The sequence below is a fragment of the Aureobasidium pullulans genome (genome assembly GCF_000721785.1).
Source record: "Aureobasidium pullulans EXF-150 unplaced genomic scaffold scaffold_42, whole genome shotgun sequence".
NCBI classification, from domain to species: Eukaryota; Fungi; Ascomycota; class Dothideomycetes; order Dothideales; family Saccotheciaceae; genus Aureobasidium; species Aureobasidium pullulans.
The window spans coordinates 31,393-49,034 of NW_021941062.1; the positions used below are offsets into that span (position 1 = coordinate 31,393).

Below are 17,642 nucleotides of genomic sequence, written 5' to 3' on the forward strand. Positions count from 1 at the left end.
GCGCGGTCGACAAGCCGACTCACCGAACCGAACCGAGGATCCTTCCCTCCACTCACACCCGCAACATCGCAACAACCAACAACGAAGGTCATGCGACAATGATATGCCGCTTGTCGGTCACAATGTACCAGCACCGATATAAGACTACATGTCCGAGGTCAACGAGTAGCTCCACTCTAAAGCGCAGATAACCTCAACAATAAACATCCATCGTTACCCCTCCTCATGTCTTGCACTTCCATCTCTTTCAGACTTATTGTCCAGGATTATCACAAATGGCGATCGGGTCAGAAGTAGAACATTGGGATGTGGTGATTGTTGGTGCCGGCATCGCTGGTCTTGCTGCCGTGAGGATGACCTCAGCGTCCGGATCTTCTGATTTTTCACTGACATTTCTACTCAGGCAATCGCTCTCCGTCAAGAAGGCCGCAGTATTCTAGTTCTCGAAAAGTCAAGCATGAACAAAGAAGTCGGCGCATTGATCTCTCTTCAACCAAATGCCTCGAAGATCGTCAATGGCTGGAACATGACTCCCTTCCTGGAAGAAAAGAAACCAATGGTCGATGAAGCTTTCCGTCTTCTCAATATCGAGGGGAAATTGCAAGTCGAAATGAAACTCAACACTTCACAGTTTGGAGCCGATAGGATGCTATACCATCGTCAGGATCTCCATGATGCACTTCGTCAAGCTGCGACGTCGGATGACATGCCTGGTTCCCCGGCTGTCATCCGTACTTCTTCTGGCGTTCTCGGTTGTGATTGCGACACTGGAGTTGTTCATATCAGCAAAGGAAGCTCCGTCCAAGGAGACGTGATTGTCGGAGCAGACGGTATCCGTAGCGCGATCAGAGACGAAGTCATCAAGGGCTCCGCAAGCGAAGGATCAAAAGCCATACCCACCGGCCTCTCGGCCTACCGTATTCTCGTTGAAACAGACAAATTGCCAAAACTGGATATCTCAGAAGACGTCTTTTCTCTCAAAAGGTCAGCAACGACCATGATCGTCGGCCACGACAAGCGCGTCATCATGGGTCCCGGCAGAGGCGGCGAAATGTTCGGTCTCGTCTGTCTTGTCCCTGATCCAAACCCAAACAACGAAGGTACCTCATGGAACAATTCTGCTCCTTTGAAAGAAGTACTTGAGGCTTTTGCAGCTTTCCCTGCTTGGGTAAAAGAGATCATATCTCATGCCCCTGATGTTGCACTTTGGCAACTACGGGATATCGACCCCCTCACAACCTGGACAAAAGGACGAGCCATATTGATTGGAGATGCAGCTCACGCCATGTTACCGACTCAAGGTCAAGGCGCGAGTCAAAGTATCGAAGACGCAGAAGCACTACAAGCATATCTATCCGACATCGGCAAGGAGGCATCCGGACAAGACATTCAGGAGCGTCTCGAGGCTGTTCAAAGAGCACGATATGATCGAGCCTCATTGATCCAAGCATACAGCAGACTGCAAGCAAAACCAGCTGCATCACAAGACAACAAGACAGTCAAGCTGAATCCGCAGGAGTTCATGGAGTATAATTGTAACTATTCTGGTGCGAAAAATTGGGTGGAGAGGAATAGGGAAGCTGAAGAGATGGCGTACAAACAGACAGCAGCGAGAGCCTGAACCTGAACTTGTGATGAATAGCATAACCCGTTCTAACCTCCACCCCCTTCCTTTCGTCATCATTTCATATCGCGCCCTTCGAAGCCTCATAGGCATAGATCCGGCCAGACAATTTACAAGACCATGTGCCTTCCATGTCTTTTATCCGTCAAACATCATCAATGTGCTTGCATCGCCCAACCCTTATTGAGCTTCTCCTCCATCTTTCCCAACTTCTGTCTCGCCTTCTCCAACTTCTCCTCAGCTTCTCTCAAGTCCATCTCCAAAGTCACAACGCCATCCATCAAAGCCCTAAAATTTGCCTCCAATTCCTCAAGCTCCCTGGATGACGAACGCAGTTTTTCTCTCACCAGCATATTGTATCCGAGTGATTCTTCACCCGTGCTTGCCAGGTGACGACTGGCATCAAAGGTAGAGATGCACGAGCGCTCTCTGATGCCGTGGTTCTTGTCCTTTTGCTCCCGCTTCTTGCTCACATCTTCAAAAATCTTCTTGCTCTTCTCTTTTTCTGCAGCTTCAAATCTGGTTGTTGCTTCGATTGCATCCTCCTCAGCAGCGGCCATTGAGTCTTAATTTGATGGGTATGGTAATGAATGGCGGAAAGTGGATCTCTGAGGTTCGACAACCGGGGAAGTGTAATCGGCGACGATGCCTTGAGACGAAGGGTCGCAAACGGTGTGTGATGGAATGTGACAATAGGTCATCGAACTGAATAGTGTCGAGAGAAGCCAGAAGCCACGATTTGCTCCAGATGTCGCTGCTCGTGTTCGCAATCCGGTGCGACGGTCTCGAGATTGGTACGTCAGGCGTAGGTAGTCGGGCTTGGACGACAAGGAGAGCCGCAAATTTGGACGAGACCGGGGCAATCGGAAAAGGGTTCCCTGTATCGGTCACGACTGGATATTTGAAAGGCAGGAGCGAATCTGAGATTGTTGTGTGAAATTGATACGCGGCCGGGAAATCAAAAGACTGACTGTCTTGGAGAAGGCGCGTTCGAGGAAAGAGCAACACGACTTGACTCTGGAGATTTACTGGAAAAAAACATCAAGAGTAAACTCAGTCGATGCACCTTGATAAGGAAGTCGAATAATGTCGAGAAGACAAACAAAGAATTGAATACCTACAAGACGCCGGGAACAAAGACCATGCCTAACGCCAATATACCAGTTTTCAACCAACAATTCCATCAATGCTCATCATTATCTCATGATGAGTAAAGGTCAATTGCACTCTGTAGCGCGTCGTCAATCACAGCAACAGCAGCAACACCGTTTTCCTTATCCGCCGTGATCTTCGCAACCAAAGCAGCCGAGAAGGTATCATGATCGTTTTTAAGCAGCTTCAATCCAGCAAGAATGACAACCTTCTGGTTCTCGAAAACGTCGTATTTAGCCTTGAGGACATCGACGGAAGCCGGAATATCCACACCAACACTGGAGGCGGTGTATTCTACAATGGCAGTCGAGTCGGCGGCATTGAATGGCGTAGCTCGGAGGTTGGCGTCGAGGAAGCCTTTGCGGTTGGCGATATGGATGGCCGTAATGTCGGCGCCGATGGGAAATTCTTTGATGAGGCCGCCGTCGTAGGCCTCGATGGATACGGTCAAGGCGTTGACGCCGTCGTCGATGCCTTTGATATCGGAGATGAGTGTCTGGGCGGTGATGATGTCGCGAGCTTGTAGAGGTGCTGCTGCTGCGGTCCAAGCCAGGAGTGACGAGACGAGAAGTTGGAAGCGCATGATGTGTGGTGATAACTGACAATTGATATAGAGACTGGAAAACGAGATAGAATGGTTGTAAAAGCAATTGGGGATACCTAGCTAGATATTCAATTCATGGCGACCATGCATGACCTTCTTTCGTGCGTATGTTGTCATGGCAGTTGTAAAGCGCGGAGGTGGATCCTTGCTTGTTCCTGTTCTAGCCTGATCGGCAAAGATCGCCGCTGTCTTCTCTCGCACGTATTTCCAAGCCATACCGAGGCATGTCGCGAAAACATGTCAAGAAGCGAAAGGAACGATTTAAAGCATACTTTTGAGAAGGATGCTCCGCACGTAGCGCTGTCGGTGCGAGCTTGCCGAAGACCTCGTGCCTGACCGTTAGAAAACAACACGCGAGGGGAGCTGAAGTGATCGCCATATCAGGTGTGGGGTCGGTGAAGATCCTCAACCTAGAATTGAGTCGGCCGAGAGGACAACATCAATTTTCGTCCTTCGTCATGGTATGAACTGTTGAAGGGCCGAGGCACTTGTATGATCTTGCTGTGGGCATAAGAGGTACTTGCCTGCTGTTCTGCCATTCTGCCAACACCATCCCGTCTTTTCCCAAACCTCCAAAACTCACCATATTAAAATGCGTATTTTTTCTACCATCAGCACCTTGCTGCTGTCTGTCTCAACAGTAATCGCAGCTTCAGTTGATGACGTCTACAACGACATTACCTCTCTTGATCACGATGTCCAAGACCTGACATCGATGGTCCGCAGCTATCAAGGCGGCCTTCTCGCACAAGGGCCCCTTCTCCTCCAATTAACCAAAGTCCACATCGCGACTCGCAAGGGTGGCTTTGACGCATCGACTCTCCCTACCACTCTGCTCTCGGAAAGCGATGCCATAAGACTTATCGACCACGTCAACACAACGCTCTCGGTCGACAACCCTATTGCAGTCAACGTTCTCAAGTCGAAGAAGGCATTGTTCGATGCGAGCGGAACGGATCCATTCATCAAGGCTGGTCTGCAGATCCTGCTTGATGATCACTTGTACTTCAGCAACGAGATCTTGGAGAGAACACCCCAGGATTTGATTGCAGAGGCCAACGAGGTTGTGGATGTAATCAGCAATGCTCTGCAAGGTGGCATCGCAGCTTTTTCGTAGACAGTCAAGTCTTGCCATGCTCGGGCGTCGAGAATGAGACATCCCTACTCTTCATATCCCCATGTATATCTCAGGACCTCCCTGGTCTCCTTTCGTTTGTTGTAAATTGCCGCAGCCAGAACCTCTACGTGATATCGAGAGTGAAGCAATCTTCGTGAGCCTGACACTAGCCAAGGCTGGCTTTCACTTGTTCTCGTTCGTCTGGGCGATATCGATCATGTCGCGGCAAAATGTCGCTGTTCGATAAGGTCGGATCTTGGCTTGTACGCTTGAGCGTGCAAGACGAGGCGGCGTGGAATGCAAGACATCGGTCGTGAACATCGGCCCTAGCAGCAGTGTCGCTACCGGTAAGGAGTAATCGGTTGACTTTGGGCGACAGGCGGCGGGCGGTGGGCGGCTAATAGGGGTCGAGTCAAGCATCATGTCAGTATGTGATGGATGTGAGAACCAGCTCAAGCTTGCAGAAGACATGAAACGTCGACTTGAAGAAGGCAGGAGCTTGAACAAAGACTCGACGAGGGAAGGAAGGCGGAGAGCGGGCACGACTTTCTTGGCGTTGTGGAGAGCGCCCGCCCGAGGCAGAAGGCCCTCGACCCGTCGGAGGGGTTCACCTTTCCCGAACACATCACTTGCATACTCTCTGTCTCTATACAGCTCGGATCATCTTCAGCCGACAGAGAACGCTTTGTTCTCACCGCAGAGTAACAATTTTTTGTCGCTTTCAGTATCTTGTCATTTGCAAGAGACGACCGCGATGCAACGCGACGAGCTTCGCCGAAGAAAGCTGACGAAACATATTCACCGGACCTGATAATAAGGAAAACCAACAGACGACAAAAAAGAGAGAAGCACTGTTCATCCATTACACCTCATCAGCATGAACCCTCCTCCAGCAAAAAAGACTCGCCTCACGACGGCATGCAATGAGTGCAGGCGGCGAAAGGTCAAATGTGATGCAAACTATCCAAAATGCACAAATTGCTGCAGCAGGAATTCGGAATGCTTTACAAGCGATCCCAAAAGACCTGAAATTCCCGTTGTGAGAGAGTGGGTGGACGTCCCTGAGAAGCCAACCCAGAATCCACCTCCCGCTCCGATGCAGAACCCACCACCAATTGGTCCACTATCTGAACGGGAGGGCCTCAGTCACGAAGCGCCTGAGGCCAACTATCTTCCTCCGGCCATTAGGCGGTCAGTGGATTTACCTCAGCCATCTCCACAGCCATTGAACAACCATACGCCTTCCATCAATGGCAATTTGGGTACTCCCGTACTACCAGAAACAAATGATGTCTCACCTGTCCAGCAACCACACGACATGTCCTTTAATCTGGACTTCGTCAACAATCGCTTCAAAATGTTGGGCGCTAGTAGCGCACAGTGTTTGACAAAATCGTTTGACATATACTTGAAATCATACAATGTCGAACCAGTCTCTGCCCTCTTTCGTCATGGTATGCAGCATGCTGAGGAGATGGAATTGCCTTTAAGCCTGGAACTGCTTCCATTTCCCGATTACAGCACGAGAGAGGCTTATCTCACTGCTTACTTCACACGCTTGCACGTCTATTACCCAATCACCGACATCGACGACACAAAAGCCATCGTTCACCGAATTGCTCCTTTGCCAGACCTCAAATCGGTATCATATACTAAGGTGCCACTCCTTGCAATAGCATATCTTTTGATGAGTCTTGGAGCTGATGAGTTGAATGGCGCACCTTCCGGTATTGGCACAAGATATCTCAGGATCGGTGCGGCACTCGCCGGTCAGTCTATCAACTTCCCATACCTGACGACAGTGCAGTGTCTATTGTTGCTCGCCATATGCTACAGAGGAAGGTAAGAAATGACCATGTTTCCTGACGCCTGTGACCATAGAACAATTGACTGACGACCATTGAATAGGAACAAGGACGGTCTAGCCTGGGGCGCAACTGGAACTGCTGTCAGAATAGCTCAGTCAATGGGACTGCATCGACATTCCGCAGTCAGGCCCTCAGAACAGCATGGAATACAACGACGAGATCAGCAGTTGTTCCATGCTCGCATATGGGCTGTATGTTGTTGTCTCGAGAAGATGGGACAGTTGGAGTGTGGAAGACCTTCTGCAATTGGAGTGGTTAACACTGATCAGATGATGGCAGCGGATCAGCGTGCTCCCGGCCACGACTTTTTACAATGGAACATGGCTCTCGCGGAAGTTCAGCATGACATCTCAACACATCTATATGGTCACCAGCCAGGCGAAAGAACAGCGAAGCAAATCCTTCTCGACACCGCTAGACTGGATAAGAAGCTTCTGCTTTGGCCCTCGCTAGTACCGGCCGAATTACGACCAGGGAATGACTTACTCTGCGGTGATAATCAGCTACACCTTGCCGCTTTCATGTCTTTTCAGTACCACCAGTCCGTCATTGCAGTACATCGAGCTGCTTTGATACAACCGATAACAGCCTTGCAGCGGGAAATAGACAAGCTCTTACCTGACAATGACGCCAGATACAGGCTGAGAGGTGGCGAGGCCATATGTGTCAGTAGTGCAAGAGCTGTCGCTAGAATCACCATCGAACTGATGGAAAGGAAACTGGATTCGCGTCTCTTGAGCGCAGGGCCTGCATTGTTGGCATGCGTGGTGCTTGCTACGTTCATCATCAAGAATCCCGGAGGGAGGATGCAGCTTTCTGATCTGGAGGTGAGAGCGTCATCAGACATTGATATCAGATGAAGACTAACTATCTTATCCAGTTGCTAAAAGCGGTCACTGAATGGACATCAGCCCAATTCCGAAAAACCGGGATGGACGAGCAGTTCTCAAATGGTGAATCAATTGGCTCACTTTGCTACAGATCTTTTACTGACCACTCTCCAGGTGCAACGATCATCTGCGAGCGAACAATCGAATGCCTTGCGCGATGGAAAGCCGTACACAACAACAGACCTCCACAACACAGTCTCCCCAACATTTCGCGAACAAACGCAAGTAGCTCGAGCAACGCCACAAGCTCGAATGGATACACCATCAACAATGGCAGCAATATCTTCCAAGCTTCCCCAAACGATCATCTCACCTCAAGCAGTAGCGGACAAAGTCAGCAGGCTAATCTACGAGGCGGATCAAATTCATCGCCGGCGTCGAACATCATGGGGAGAGAACATTCGACTATGCAGATTGCCAATATCTTGCTTGACAATGCAAGTCACACGACGGCGATGGGTAGCCTGAACGACGGCTCGGATTTGAGCACATTGCCATTCGAAGGCTACAATCTTGAAGAATTATGGAATTGGATGGATTCTGGAGGTGATGTTGGAGGTTTCGAAGGTATTGATTGGGCAAACAGTACAGGTTTTGAAGATCACTGAATTTAGCGATCATCTTTGAAAGCACATTTATGGTTTGATCGAAATATGATTGGTATATCTATGAAAACTGAGAAACAATCTAAACATTAACCTCAACAAAAGGCAGAATGATTCTACTCGGGTGATCAGGACCAGAGTGAATAATGTGTTCTCCCCTGTTCAACTCATGCTCAGGTCTAGGACCCGAGAAACTGGTAAACTCGGCAATACTAGGATACTGTCCACCGATTCGTACAGAAATGCTCTCACCGGCATCATAATGCACACCCATTGCCCAAATACCGATTTCAAGCTTCACAATCTCATTGGGGCCGAGCTTTTGCTGACGCTTGTGAGGATGGAAGGGGAATTGCGGATGGATACTCTTGCTCTCGTCGATCTCGCGGTGGGAAGCACGCAGGATTCCCGTAGCGCCGGAGAAGAGATTCAAAGAGGCCATTTCCTTTTCTGGGATATCGTCGATTGATTTGACAGGAGTGGCCTCGATGGGGAAATTGAGATGGTATAGCGTTTTGCCATTCTTGTCCAATTTGCGGAGGATGATGAAGACGGTAAAGTCGTCGCGGGAAGTGTCGGCGCAGGAAACGTAGAGGATTGCTTTGGGCAGACCCAGCAGGGAAGTGGGTTTGTCGAAGGTCTTTGTGAATATGGCGAAACTGAGATGTTGTTCGGAGTCGTAGGTGAGTTTTTGGAGGGAGGAGAGGGGTTTGTCGACGAGTTTGTTGTCTGGGCTGAGGTAGAATTCTTTGTAGTCTGTGTTTGGGACGGGGAAATCCTCGATCAAAACGTGCTCGATGGCAGGGCGGTCGCCGAATTGAAGTAGAGACCAGCTGAGTCTGGGGGTAGACTCCCAGTCGTTCTTCTTGTTCTTGAGGAAACGGTCGAAGTACTTTTGCAACTCGTCGTTTGATTCTGGTTGACCATAGAGCTCATACCATTCCTGGGTGCTGCCCCAGTGGATCCATTTCTGGTCATGAGGGATCTCCATCCATCCTCTGATCGAACCCATGGTATGAAGAGCGCTGACTTCGGAGCCTCTGATGTAGACAGGGCACTTGATCTTCTTCATGTCGATTCTCTTGTCCTCCCAGAAAGCGCTTCCGGCAGGTTTACGTCTGTACATCTCTTCCAGATCTTCAAGACCGGCATTCGGCTGACCACGGACGATAGCCTTTGCGATCAGGTCGAAATTGCTCATGGAGAACCATCCACCTCTGCAGAATTGCTCGCGGTAGATGTCGTCCATACCCTCCCAGGGTGCGATAGCCTTAAGAGATGGCGGTTGTTGAGCGGCGATGTTCCATTGTGAGATTGCGAGAGCTGAGTTGCCAGCCATGCCGATGTTTCCATTGCACCTGAGCAGTGTTAGTCGAGCTGAACAAGAGAACTCAAGGACCTCAACTTACCAGTCCATCTTGGCGATGGCTTCTACGACATCGAATCCGTCTTCAGCATCTTGGGTGCCCATGACAGCAATCTGACCGTCGCTGTTGCCGGCACCACGGGAGTCTACGCTGACAATTGCGTAGCCACGAGGACACCAATGTGCGGGGTCGAGACCTTCAAATTTCTCGAGGCCACTGAGCATCTTGTCGGTAACACAACACTTCCAGACACAGATTGGAAGCATGTCAAGAGCGCTGTACTTCTTGCCATAGAACGACCAACTCAAGACTGCGGGTATCTTCTCGTCTGAGCCTGCAGGGCGGTAGATGTCGACGTAGAGGCGAGCGCCATCACGGACAATGATTTCGACGTCGTGCTGGACCAAAATGTCTCAATCCAGAGCCTTTGCGTTTCCTGGCCTTGAACCAGCTTTGTGTACTTCCTCGCGGCCAGGGGTGAAACCCAGATAACCGTTCTCGCCGACCTTGGGCTCTCCGATGCGCTTGAAAGCGATCTGTACAGGTGGCGGCATGTTTGTTGTCGAGTGTTTTGTGAGTTGCAGGCGGGGAAAGAGCGACAGACAAAGCTGGAGAAGGAGGTGATGTTGATGCACCTTGATGGGGCGGCCCCTCCATCTTATCTACTCGGCGCCCTTGAGACGCAACAGCAGCGACAGTCCCGAGCCCGCAATCTGTCCACACAAAGACCCACTCGCGGTGGTAAAGTGTCCGACTCACCGTCCGGCATGGTCTCTGGTAGTTGCGCAAGGATAGAGCGTCGAGCGACGATGAGGGGAAATTGGGAAGAAGTTTGCCCCGAGCTCATCTGACGATTCTCGGCCGAGGTGGCGCGTTCGGTCAAACTTTGCTGTGACCCCGCACCTTCGGTCGACTCGGCCACTAAGGATGAATCTGGACAAGGCCACCTCCTTGCCCCGCTTCCTTCTCATACCTGAACTCTATGATTTCGGTCGTGTGCTTAAGCTTTGAATGGATGCTTCGGAGAGGACAAATCGCACACGGGGCTCGGTAAGTGGCTCCCGTCAATATGTCTTAGGGTTTTCGTACTCTGTATCGACAACTAGCAAAGGATAAATCCGTCTCCGCCCTTAATTACCATTACCGCTAACCTTGTTTAACCTTGTGCAGGACGATGAAACTGACCTCACGAGAAATTTCTAAAATATCGTCTGCAACCTTCACAGAGAGTGTTCCTACTTTAGAGTTAAAGAATCTATTTAAGCACTATGACGACTAAAGAGATGGATTCCACAAGAACAGTTACGTAGTGATTAAGAATGTCACTAGTAAGGACATAGCATAGCACTACTGCGAAAAGCACATAAAGTGGCTTATATAGCTCGTGCTAGGCTTTGTCGAGAATTGCCCTAGGATATGGACTTAGGAACATCTACTAATATCTTCTAAGGGCGGATAAGTAATCTCGATTACCTCTTAAACAGTTACTAACTTTTTTAGTGTGTACTTCATGTACGCAGCTCCTTATGATTATATGTCGTAGCAAGCGCGCATAAACCTAAGGTCGTTATAAACTTCGAGATAACTAACAAACTGCTTGCTTATTCGATAGAACGAACGTTTTTATACCTAACTATTAGAACATTACATGAACATTCTAGCCTTACTACGATTAGAAGCCTTCGCGTAAGGATATGTAAGCTACATAAGATCTAATTAACTTCGCTTCCTACGGTTGCAAAGACGGAAATCTAATATTAACGGAAGGATCTATAAAGTTGTTTAACGAGATTCTCTTACATAAGAGGGAGTCGGTAGACTATAAGGATGCGCCTCTACTAGAGATTAAGGTAAGTGCTACATATACTTATATAGTATATTAGCTAACATAATAACAGTATACGGACCTATCCCTCTTTAGTGCGAAGAGCGTTAAGTAGTTTAAATTAGAAGGCCGCAAGATAACTAAAGTCGACATAGAGCCTAGTAATTTATTCTCTAGGACGCTCGCACGATGCACTACGCTAGATCCCCTAAGGTTAAGACTAAAAACGTTATATCTAATATGTTTGTATAACACCGAAAAGGTTCGCTACCGAGAATACCTTAAAGCTAGGGAGGAGTGCTCTAACAATTTGCTTACTACCATTCACTAGCCTTATATAAACATTCGCCCTACGTTAGAGTCGCCGATGCGAGATAGCAAAGGCTGTCCGAAGAACAAGGATAAGCCATTATAGAAGCTAGAGATGTTAGATCGACTACTGCGATTAGTAGGCGTAAAGGATTGCTAGAGGCTAATGGACTTTATAATAATGCACGATACGATATCGCAATGGAATCCTTCCGCTTACATCTGTCTAATATTTTACCGTATGCTGTGACGTAGAAGCGACTCGAGGAACGCTCGAGGGTAAGATCGCTGCTAATAAACACATTACCGTAAGCAAAGCAGTCGAAGTTAACAATCTCACTGCACGAACTAGGACCGGCAGGAACGACACTAGAGATACAGAATCCATGCTTTTGAGGATATTCTGTTTGATTCGAGACAGCAAAGACACGCTCCTATGACGTTCAAGGTGGGATCTCACCATGTTCTCTCTGTCAGAATGGTATGGGTTTATCTACTCCATTGCAGAGCGCGGGACAATATGGCATCCCTCACTTCCTGCCAAAGCAAGAACCGGTCCCACGAGGGTATCGACTGGCCTTCAATCACAACGATGACTACCCATCTTTTCTGGCACCTGTTTGGCCACCTTGCACCATCTTCTCCTCGAATCGATCCCATGTACGACCTACAAAAGCTACCCCTCTGACCGGGAGTCCTCTCCACTTTGCCACGTCTGGACTGCTTGGATTCGAGATCTTAGATCCAATTACCGAGCTTTCCTTGCTCAGCAACTGAATCAACTGCTCGAATACCAGTCTCAACCATCGTGGCACGCAAGATAACCCCCTCATTTGCCCCGAGCCCCAGGTTGATGATCGCCGAAGCCCCAGGCTAGCCCCCCACATCTCCACGTCTCGGCCATCTCAATTCGTGGAGTAGGTTTACTAGTGGCTCGGTTCGGTGGCTTCAACGAATCGGAGAGGCTACATTGACACGAAAGGCGTATTGTTGGCGTATACCAGATGACAATTCCCCAATTTTGCAGCTGATAAGCCACATTTACCGGCGCAGAGACTTGCGTCTCGCTCGCTCCTCCACACCTTGTCCAGCACCTCATCCGACAAGATGTGGAGGTGACTTGTGTCGAGCGAAGTGTATAAGTCGCACATCTGATCGACGGTCTTCTCTGTCTTTTTCTCATCACCACACCATCGCCACACTAGCGACAGCAGCAACAATCTCGCTACTACATCAACCGATTTCGTTCGTTGATTATCAATACGCCATCATGGGGAACGTCAAGGACAACAATGTCGAGTTCATCGAGGAGCTCGAGCATACCAAGACCCTCGACCAGGTCACGACCATGGGAACCGTCAAACTGACCGATGGAGCGGTTGTCTACATCCCAACGCCGACTGCGGATCCGCAAGACCCTCTGAATTGCCCTATCTGGCAAAAGTGGTTGATTTTGGTCATTATCTCATGCTGTAAGGACGACAAATTTTCACCAATTGGTTTCGCGGTCTAACTTTTCCAGTTTCGGCTCTCGGTCTGTCGCTCGTCAGTGGGTTTGGAGGTCTACTGGGCTTCTACATCCCTGGATATGTCGCAATTGGCAAGGGCTACGCCGACATCACTCATTTGATGACATACCCTACTCTCTTCATGTAAGTCTCGAACGCGTTCTATCGATCTGTATACAGGGCTCATACTTTTCAAGGGGTATTGGTAACATCATTGGTATGCCTTTCGCTATCGGTGTCGGCCGTCGCGTTATCATTCTGCTCTCCACGTTGATTCTCGTGGTCGGTGCTGTCCTTTGTGCTGTTTCTACAAGCTACGAGATGCATCTTGCTGCTCGCTGCATCGTCGGTCTTGCGGCAGGTCAGAGCGAAGCTCTTGTTCCCATGATCACTCAGGTAAGACTATGCGATTTTGAGTTCTCATGAACATGCACTGACCCTTGTAGGAAATGTACTTCCTGCACGAACGCAGCAAATACCTCATGACCCAACAAGCTATTCAAGTCATCCTCACCACCATCTACGTGGTATTCGCCATTCCCATTGCCGGTGCCATCACTCCCAAGTGGTGGTATGGTCTTGGTGCTGTTCTCTCGGCCGTCTTATTTGTCCTTGCTGCCCTCTTCTTGCCTGAGACCAAGTATGATCGCCCCCTCTCCTCATACCAGGAAGCCACCGAGCACAGCTTCGACGTCGAGGAGACTGTCAACAAGGCTTCTCCTTCCGTCACACTCTGCACCACCAGACCTGAGCTTGACTTTGCTCGCTACGCCCCTCGCACTTTCCGTTCTGACCTGAGGCTTTGGGTTGGCAAGCCTGATATGAAGGCTGTTCTCAATGTTTACAAGGTAAGAGACAAAATCCATCTTCGATCAACCTACATACTAACACGTATCTCCAGCAAATGTTCGGTCTGCTTCTCTTCCCCAACGTCTTCTGGGCTCTTTGCCTCAACGGTCTGACTCTCGGTGCCAACATCGCCATTGGTACGACATACGGAAATATCGTTAAAGCTCCTCCATACAACTGGTCTCAAGACAGCGCCAGCTACGTCAGCATCGGACAGATTGTCGTTGCCATCATTGCTCTTCCCATCCTCGGACATGGCTCAGACAGAATCGTCAAGTGGAAGGCTCAGCGCAATGGCGGTATTCACGAGCCCGAAAACCGCATCATTCCTCTTGCCTTCCCCTTGATAGTCGGAGTCTTCTCTTGCGTACTCTACGGACTCGCTGCCCAGAAGCCAACGCATTATCACTGGTTCACTTGTAAGCCTCCCATATCGATGAACAAGACCTGCCGAAAGTCACCAAATGATGTTCTGATGTTCGGGACGGATCTTGGTGGCTACATATCGGCAGCGTTGAATCTTATCACCTCCTTCCCAACGAGCCTATGCTAATCATACTCTTCTATCATAGATGTTTGGGTCGTCGCCGCCTACTACTTCGCTTTCGTGGGTGCCAACATCGTCGCCATCACCTACCTTCTCGACAGCTACCCGGCTCGCGCGGGACCTCTCTTAGTCATTGTCTGCGCCATGAGAGGAGTCATGAGCTTCGGTGTCAGCTATGGTATCCAGCCTATGATTGAAGCCAAGGGATACGATGGTGCTTTCGGCATCTTTGCCGCTTTGACTGCAGCTTTTGGTCTCATGGGTGTTGCTGTATACGTTTGGGGCAAGAACATCAGAGCCTTCACTGGCAGATGGGCCAAGGATAAGCAGGAGTAAGATTGATGATTGTATGAACGGTGGTGTAGCGGATTTGCGGAGATTTGTATATAGTTTATGATTTCTTGTACGTATTCATGATCGAGATGTGAATGTTTTGTCTTCATTGGTTACGCTCACTCTTCCTCCGATATCCGCATGTGATGAGAGTCATATTTCCACCGGGTCAAAGATGGTTGAAATTTTAGAACAGTCCAGACTTGCTGTCCGCTTTGATTCTTTTAGAAGCAAGCGATGATATTGGATACGTCTTTTGTTTTATTGCGGACACGCTTTTCTAGACAGAGATCTGAGAAACAGGACGTTCGTGAGTGCCTAACGCTATGTTTGAAAAGAAAGACAGTTTGGTCTCACAGATATTCAACATCTCCGTCCGGCAGCAAGCTGGCCCACTGTGATCAATATAACATAGTAAAGATACCTAGAGAACCAATTCACAGCTATATTCACATCCATCTTCGGAGTTAACGCGCAGATTGACAGGAAGTAATGCAGAGACATGTCGTCGTGAGGTTAACCCTGTTCGAGACCTCCGAACTTGAAGCCTACATTTCCCTTCTTCTCTAGCCTCCTTCTTAGGACGATAAACAACCAACAAGCAGAAGACTTGCTTACCCCGCTCCTACGACCCACTTCATCCTTCCCTCGAAATGCGTAAGCAATGCACGATCACTACAGAGTGCAACATCTCGGTCAAGCAAGCGCCCGAAGCTGCGCTTCTCGGGAAGTGGTCCCGAAATGTCCGTGCACTTCGGTCGAGTACGGAGATGCGGCTGGAACCAAGCAAGGTGCATTTTGCTTCCCCCAAGTCGCGACTCTTCGCGTTCCCATGTCGGTGACCATGATGCCGATGCGGCGACTGGTGGATGCCGTGCCGTTGGCTGGTCCAACACGCAAGATGAATCACCTTGTTGTCGTTGCCCTGACTTCTTCTCCAGTCTTTCCTCAGGAAACGCCATGATGTCGAAAACCGACACGACGATGATCGAAGAGCAGGGAAATAACCAGCAGGATCTGGAATTGAGTCGCACGGAGACTGGTGTATCGGAGAAAGTCCAAAACACCATGGGAACCACAAGAAGAAGACTTGTGATGCTTTCACTCTGTCTTGCACAATTTCTCGCCGCCATCGACATCACAATCGTCGCGACAGCACTTCCGACGATAGCGAGCAGTCTACACGCCACATCTGCTCAGTACACTTGGGTTGGATCCGCGTACAATCTTGCAAGCACAGCATCAACACCACTTTGGGCGAAATTATCAGATGTCGTTGGAAGAAAGACTGCTCTTCTTGCCGCAAACACTTTGTTCCTTGCCGGAAGTCTGCTAGCCGCTCTTGCGAATTCGATTTTGATTCTCATCGGAGGTCGCTGTTTGCAAGGTATTGGAGGTGGTGGTCTGATGATCCTCAATACCATCATCATCAGTGACATCTTCCCACTGGAAGATCGCGCAAAGTACTATGGGTTATCTGCAATCGTTTGGGCTATTGCAAGCGCTCTTGGTCCAATGCTTGGAGGTGTCTTTACGTCGACTATCGGATGGAGATGGTGTTGTAAGTTTTTATCACCCACAAACATGACAGCTCAAGCTAATCAGTCATTTGACAGTCTACATCAATCTGCCACTCGACGCTATCTCACTCGTCCTCGCCGTTCTCTGCCTCAAACTTAACATCAAGAGAGCTCCAGCCAAAGAGACCTTGAAAGAGCTCGATTGGACTGGCTGCTTCTTGATCGCCGCCGGAGCCATTCTGTTCCTTCTTGGACTGGAAAGTGGTGCCAGTCATCAACATTCATGGACATCCGCCTACACCCTGTGCATGATCATCTTCGGCGTCTTCCTCCTTGCAGCATTCATGATCTGGGAATGGAGATTCGCCAAGGTCCCCCTGATTCCCATACAGGTGTTTGCCTCACGTACCAGCCGTGCAGCACTTACTATAGCTTGCTGTCACAGCTTCGTCTTCATTGCGTTCGACTTCTACCTGGCTTTGTACTTTCAGGCGGTTCTCGGACGCTCGCCCATTATCTCGGGTGTACTGCTTTTCGCTTTGATTCTACCATTGTCTCTTTGCACTATGGCCACTGGAATGTTCATCGGCAAGACCGGCAAGGTCAGACCTGCTATATGGTTCGGATGTTTCTTCATGACGCTCGGCACGGGATTGTTCATCAACTTTGGCTCCAAGCTTGTCATCTGGAAGATCATCTTGTTTCAAATCATTGCTGGTATCGGAGTCGGCCCGCTATTCCAGGCTCCCATGATTGCTCTTCAAAGCGTAGTCAAGCAGAGAGATGTCGCAGCCGCCAACTCTGCTTTCACTTTCCTCCGCAGTCTCATCACTTCCCTTTCCATCGTCATTGGAGGCGTAGTATTGCAGAGAGGTCTCGGGTCTGATTCTTTGACCGGCAATGGACATGTTTCTGCCGGTGGCGGTGACAACTCGAAGAAGTATGCTGCAGCATTGAGTAACATGTGGATCTTCTACACAGCCTTCTGTGGAGTCATGCTTGTGTCGACGTTCTGGGTTGGCAAGATTGATGTGAGCAAAAAGCCAACTCACAATGAACAGAACGATGCAGTGGTGGAAGAGACCGTGGTGGCCCCGAAAGGTGCAGAGGCTCTTCCGAACAGCGGGGATATGGTCGAGAAGAAAATAAATGTCTGACAAGCAATTGAAGAACTCTATGTAGTACTTAGAAAGATTGATGATATATGGAAGACAGAACATACCATCAATGAACCTGCGTTGTAGTAAACACAAGCATCCAAACTTCGGCGTTCTGGGTATGATTTGTGATCCGATCTTGTGACAACCAGGCTTTGACTATTCGCCTCTTCTTTGTGTATTCGAAAACATGGGTCTCTCAGGTGCTCTAGAGCGGACATCGCAATCTCGAGCCAACATCTTCGAGTATCGAATCTGATCGCAGGAAGAAGCGCTACTAGCTCAACCATCGCCCAAGTCTGGATCACGAAGCATCATACGACTATCGAACTACCGTTTCATGCCGGAAACTCACACGGAGTCTCCT

General features: G+C 49.3%; 8 protein-coding genes across 8 annotated transcripts; 5 read left to right on the top strand and 3 right to left on the bottom strand.

The window, feature by feature from the left end:
* Positions 1–275: 275 nt before the first annotated feature.
* Positions 276–1,621, top strand: M438DRAFT_285091 (monooxygenase; the record flags this gene model as incomplete). The annotated part of the gene is made up of 2 exons (XM_029901504.1): positions 276–347; positions 404–1,621. 2 exons carry the CDS (start codon positions 276–278, stop codon positions 1,619–1,621), a joined length of 1,290 nt encoding a protein of 429 aa, XP_029754909.1.
* Positions 1,622–1,779: 158 nt separating this feature from the next.
* On the bottom strand, positions 1,780–2,184 carry M438DRAFT_340386 (uncharacterized protein; the record flags this gene model as incomplete). The annotated part of the gene is made up of 1 exon (XM_029904314.1): positions 1,780–2,184. The coding sequence occupies one exon, from the start codon at positions 2,182–2,184 to the stop codon at positions 1,780–1,782; it is 405 nt and encodes a 134-aa protein (XP_029754910.1).
* Positions 2,185–2,825: 641 nt separating this feature from the next.
* Positions 2,826–3,596, bottom strand: M438DRAFT_360259 (uncharacterized protein; the record flags this gene model as incomplete). Its single annotated transcript, XM_029907420.1, has 2 exons — positions 2,826–3,374; positions 3,474–3,596. 2 exons carry the CDS (start codon positions 3,594–3,596, stop codon positions 2,826–2,828), a joined length of 672 nt encoding a protein of 223 aa, XP_029754911.1.
* Positions 3,597–3,926: 330 nt separating this feature from the next.
* Positions 3,927–4,576, top strand: M438DRAFT_350215 (uncharacterized protein). The gene has a single exon (XM_029906581.1). It carries the CDS (start codon positions 3,973–3,975, stop codon positions 4,495–4,497), a length of 525 nt encoding a protein of 174 aa, XP_029754912.1. The 5' UTR covers positions 3,927–3,972; the 3' UTR covers positions 4,498–4,576.
* A 558-nt stretch (positions 4,577–5,134) lies between these two features.
* On the top strand, positions 5,135–7,960 carry M438DRAFT_369991 (uncharacterized protein). The gene is made up of 4 exons (XM_029908146.1): positions 5,135–6,339; positions 6,406–7,192; positions 7,246–7,318; positions 7,370–7,960. The coding sequence occupies exons 1-4, from the start codon at positions 5,375–5,377 to the stop codon at positions 7,861–7,863; spliced, it is 2,319 nt and encodes a 772-aa protein (XP_029754913.1). The 5' UTR covers positions 5,135–5,374; the 3' UTR covers positions 7,864–7,960.
* M438DRAFT_400997 (alpha/beta-hydrolase) lies at positions 7,903–9,781 on the bottom strand (the record flags this gene model as incomplete). The annotated part of the gene is made up of 3 exons (XM_029909498.1): positions 7,903–9,218; positions 9,270–9,639; positions 9,676–9,781. The coding sequence occupies 3 exons, from the start codon at positions 9,779–9,781 to the stop codon at positions 7,943–7,945; spliced, it is 1,752 nt and encodes a 583-aa protein (XP_029754914.1). The 3' UTR covers positions 7,903–7,942.
* A 2,850-nt stretch (positions 9,782–12,631) lies between these two features.
* Positions 12,632–14,601, top strand: M438DRAFT_340391 (MFS general substrate transporter; the record flags this gene model as incomplete). Its single annotated transcript, XM_029904315.1, has 6 exons — positions 12,632–12,833; positions 12,884–13,013; positions 13,067–13,265; positions 13,316–13,717; positions 13,771–14,137; positions 14,291–14,601. The coding sequence occupies 6 exons, from the start codon at positions 12,632–12,634 to the stop codon at positions 14,599–14,601; spliced, it is 1,611 nt and encodes a 536-aa protein (XP_029754915.1).
* An 840-nt stretch (positions 14,602–15,441) lies between these two features.
* M438DRAFT_307461 (MFS general substrate transporter) lies at positions 15,442–17,322 on the top strand. Its single transcript, XM_029902300.1, has 2 exons — positions 15,442–16,159; positions 16,215–17,322. The coding sequence occupies exons 1-2, from the start codon at positions 15,559–15,561 to the stop codon at positions 17,273–17,275; spliced, it is 1,662 nt and encodes a 553-aa protein (XP_029754916.1). The 5' UTR covers positions 15,442–15,558; the 3' UTR covers positions 17,276–17,322.
* Positions 17,323–17,642: the final 320 nt, after the last annotated feature.

Excerpts from the sequence above, each read along its gene's own strand:
- M438DRAFT_350215 (XM_029906581.1), top strand. The coding sequence starts at position 3,973 with ATGCGTATTTTTTCTACCATCAGCACCTTGCTGCTGTCTGTCTCAACA.
- M438DRAFT_369991 (XM_029908146.1), top strand. The coding sequence starts at position 5,375 with ATGAACCCTCCTCCAGCAAAAAAGACTCGCCTCACGACGGCATGCAAT. Across the intron at positions 6,340-6,405 it reads GCCATATGCTACAGAGGAAG|GAACAAGGACGGTCTAGCCT; the intron begins GTAAGAAATGAC and ends ACCATTGAATAG. Across the intron at positions 7,319-7,369 it reads GGACGAGCAGTTCTCAAATG|GTGCAACGATCATCTGCGAG; the intron begins GTGAATCAATTG and ends ACCACTCTCCAG.
- M438DRAFT_307461 (XM_029902300.1), top strand. The coding sequence starts at position 15,559 with ATGATGTCGAAAACCGACACGACGATGATCGAAGAGCAGGGAAATAAC. Across the intron at positions 16,160-16,214 it reads TATCGGATGGAGATGGTGTT|TCTACATCAATCTGCCACTC; the intron begins GTAAGTTTTTAT and ends GTCATTTGACAG.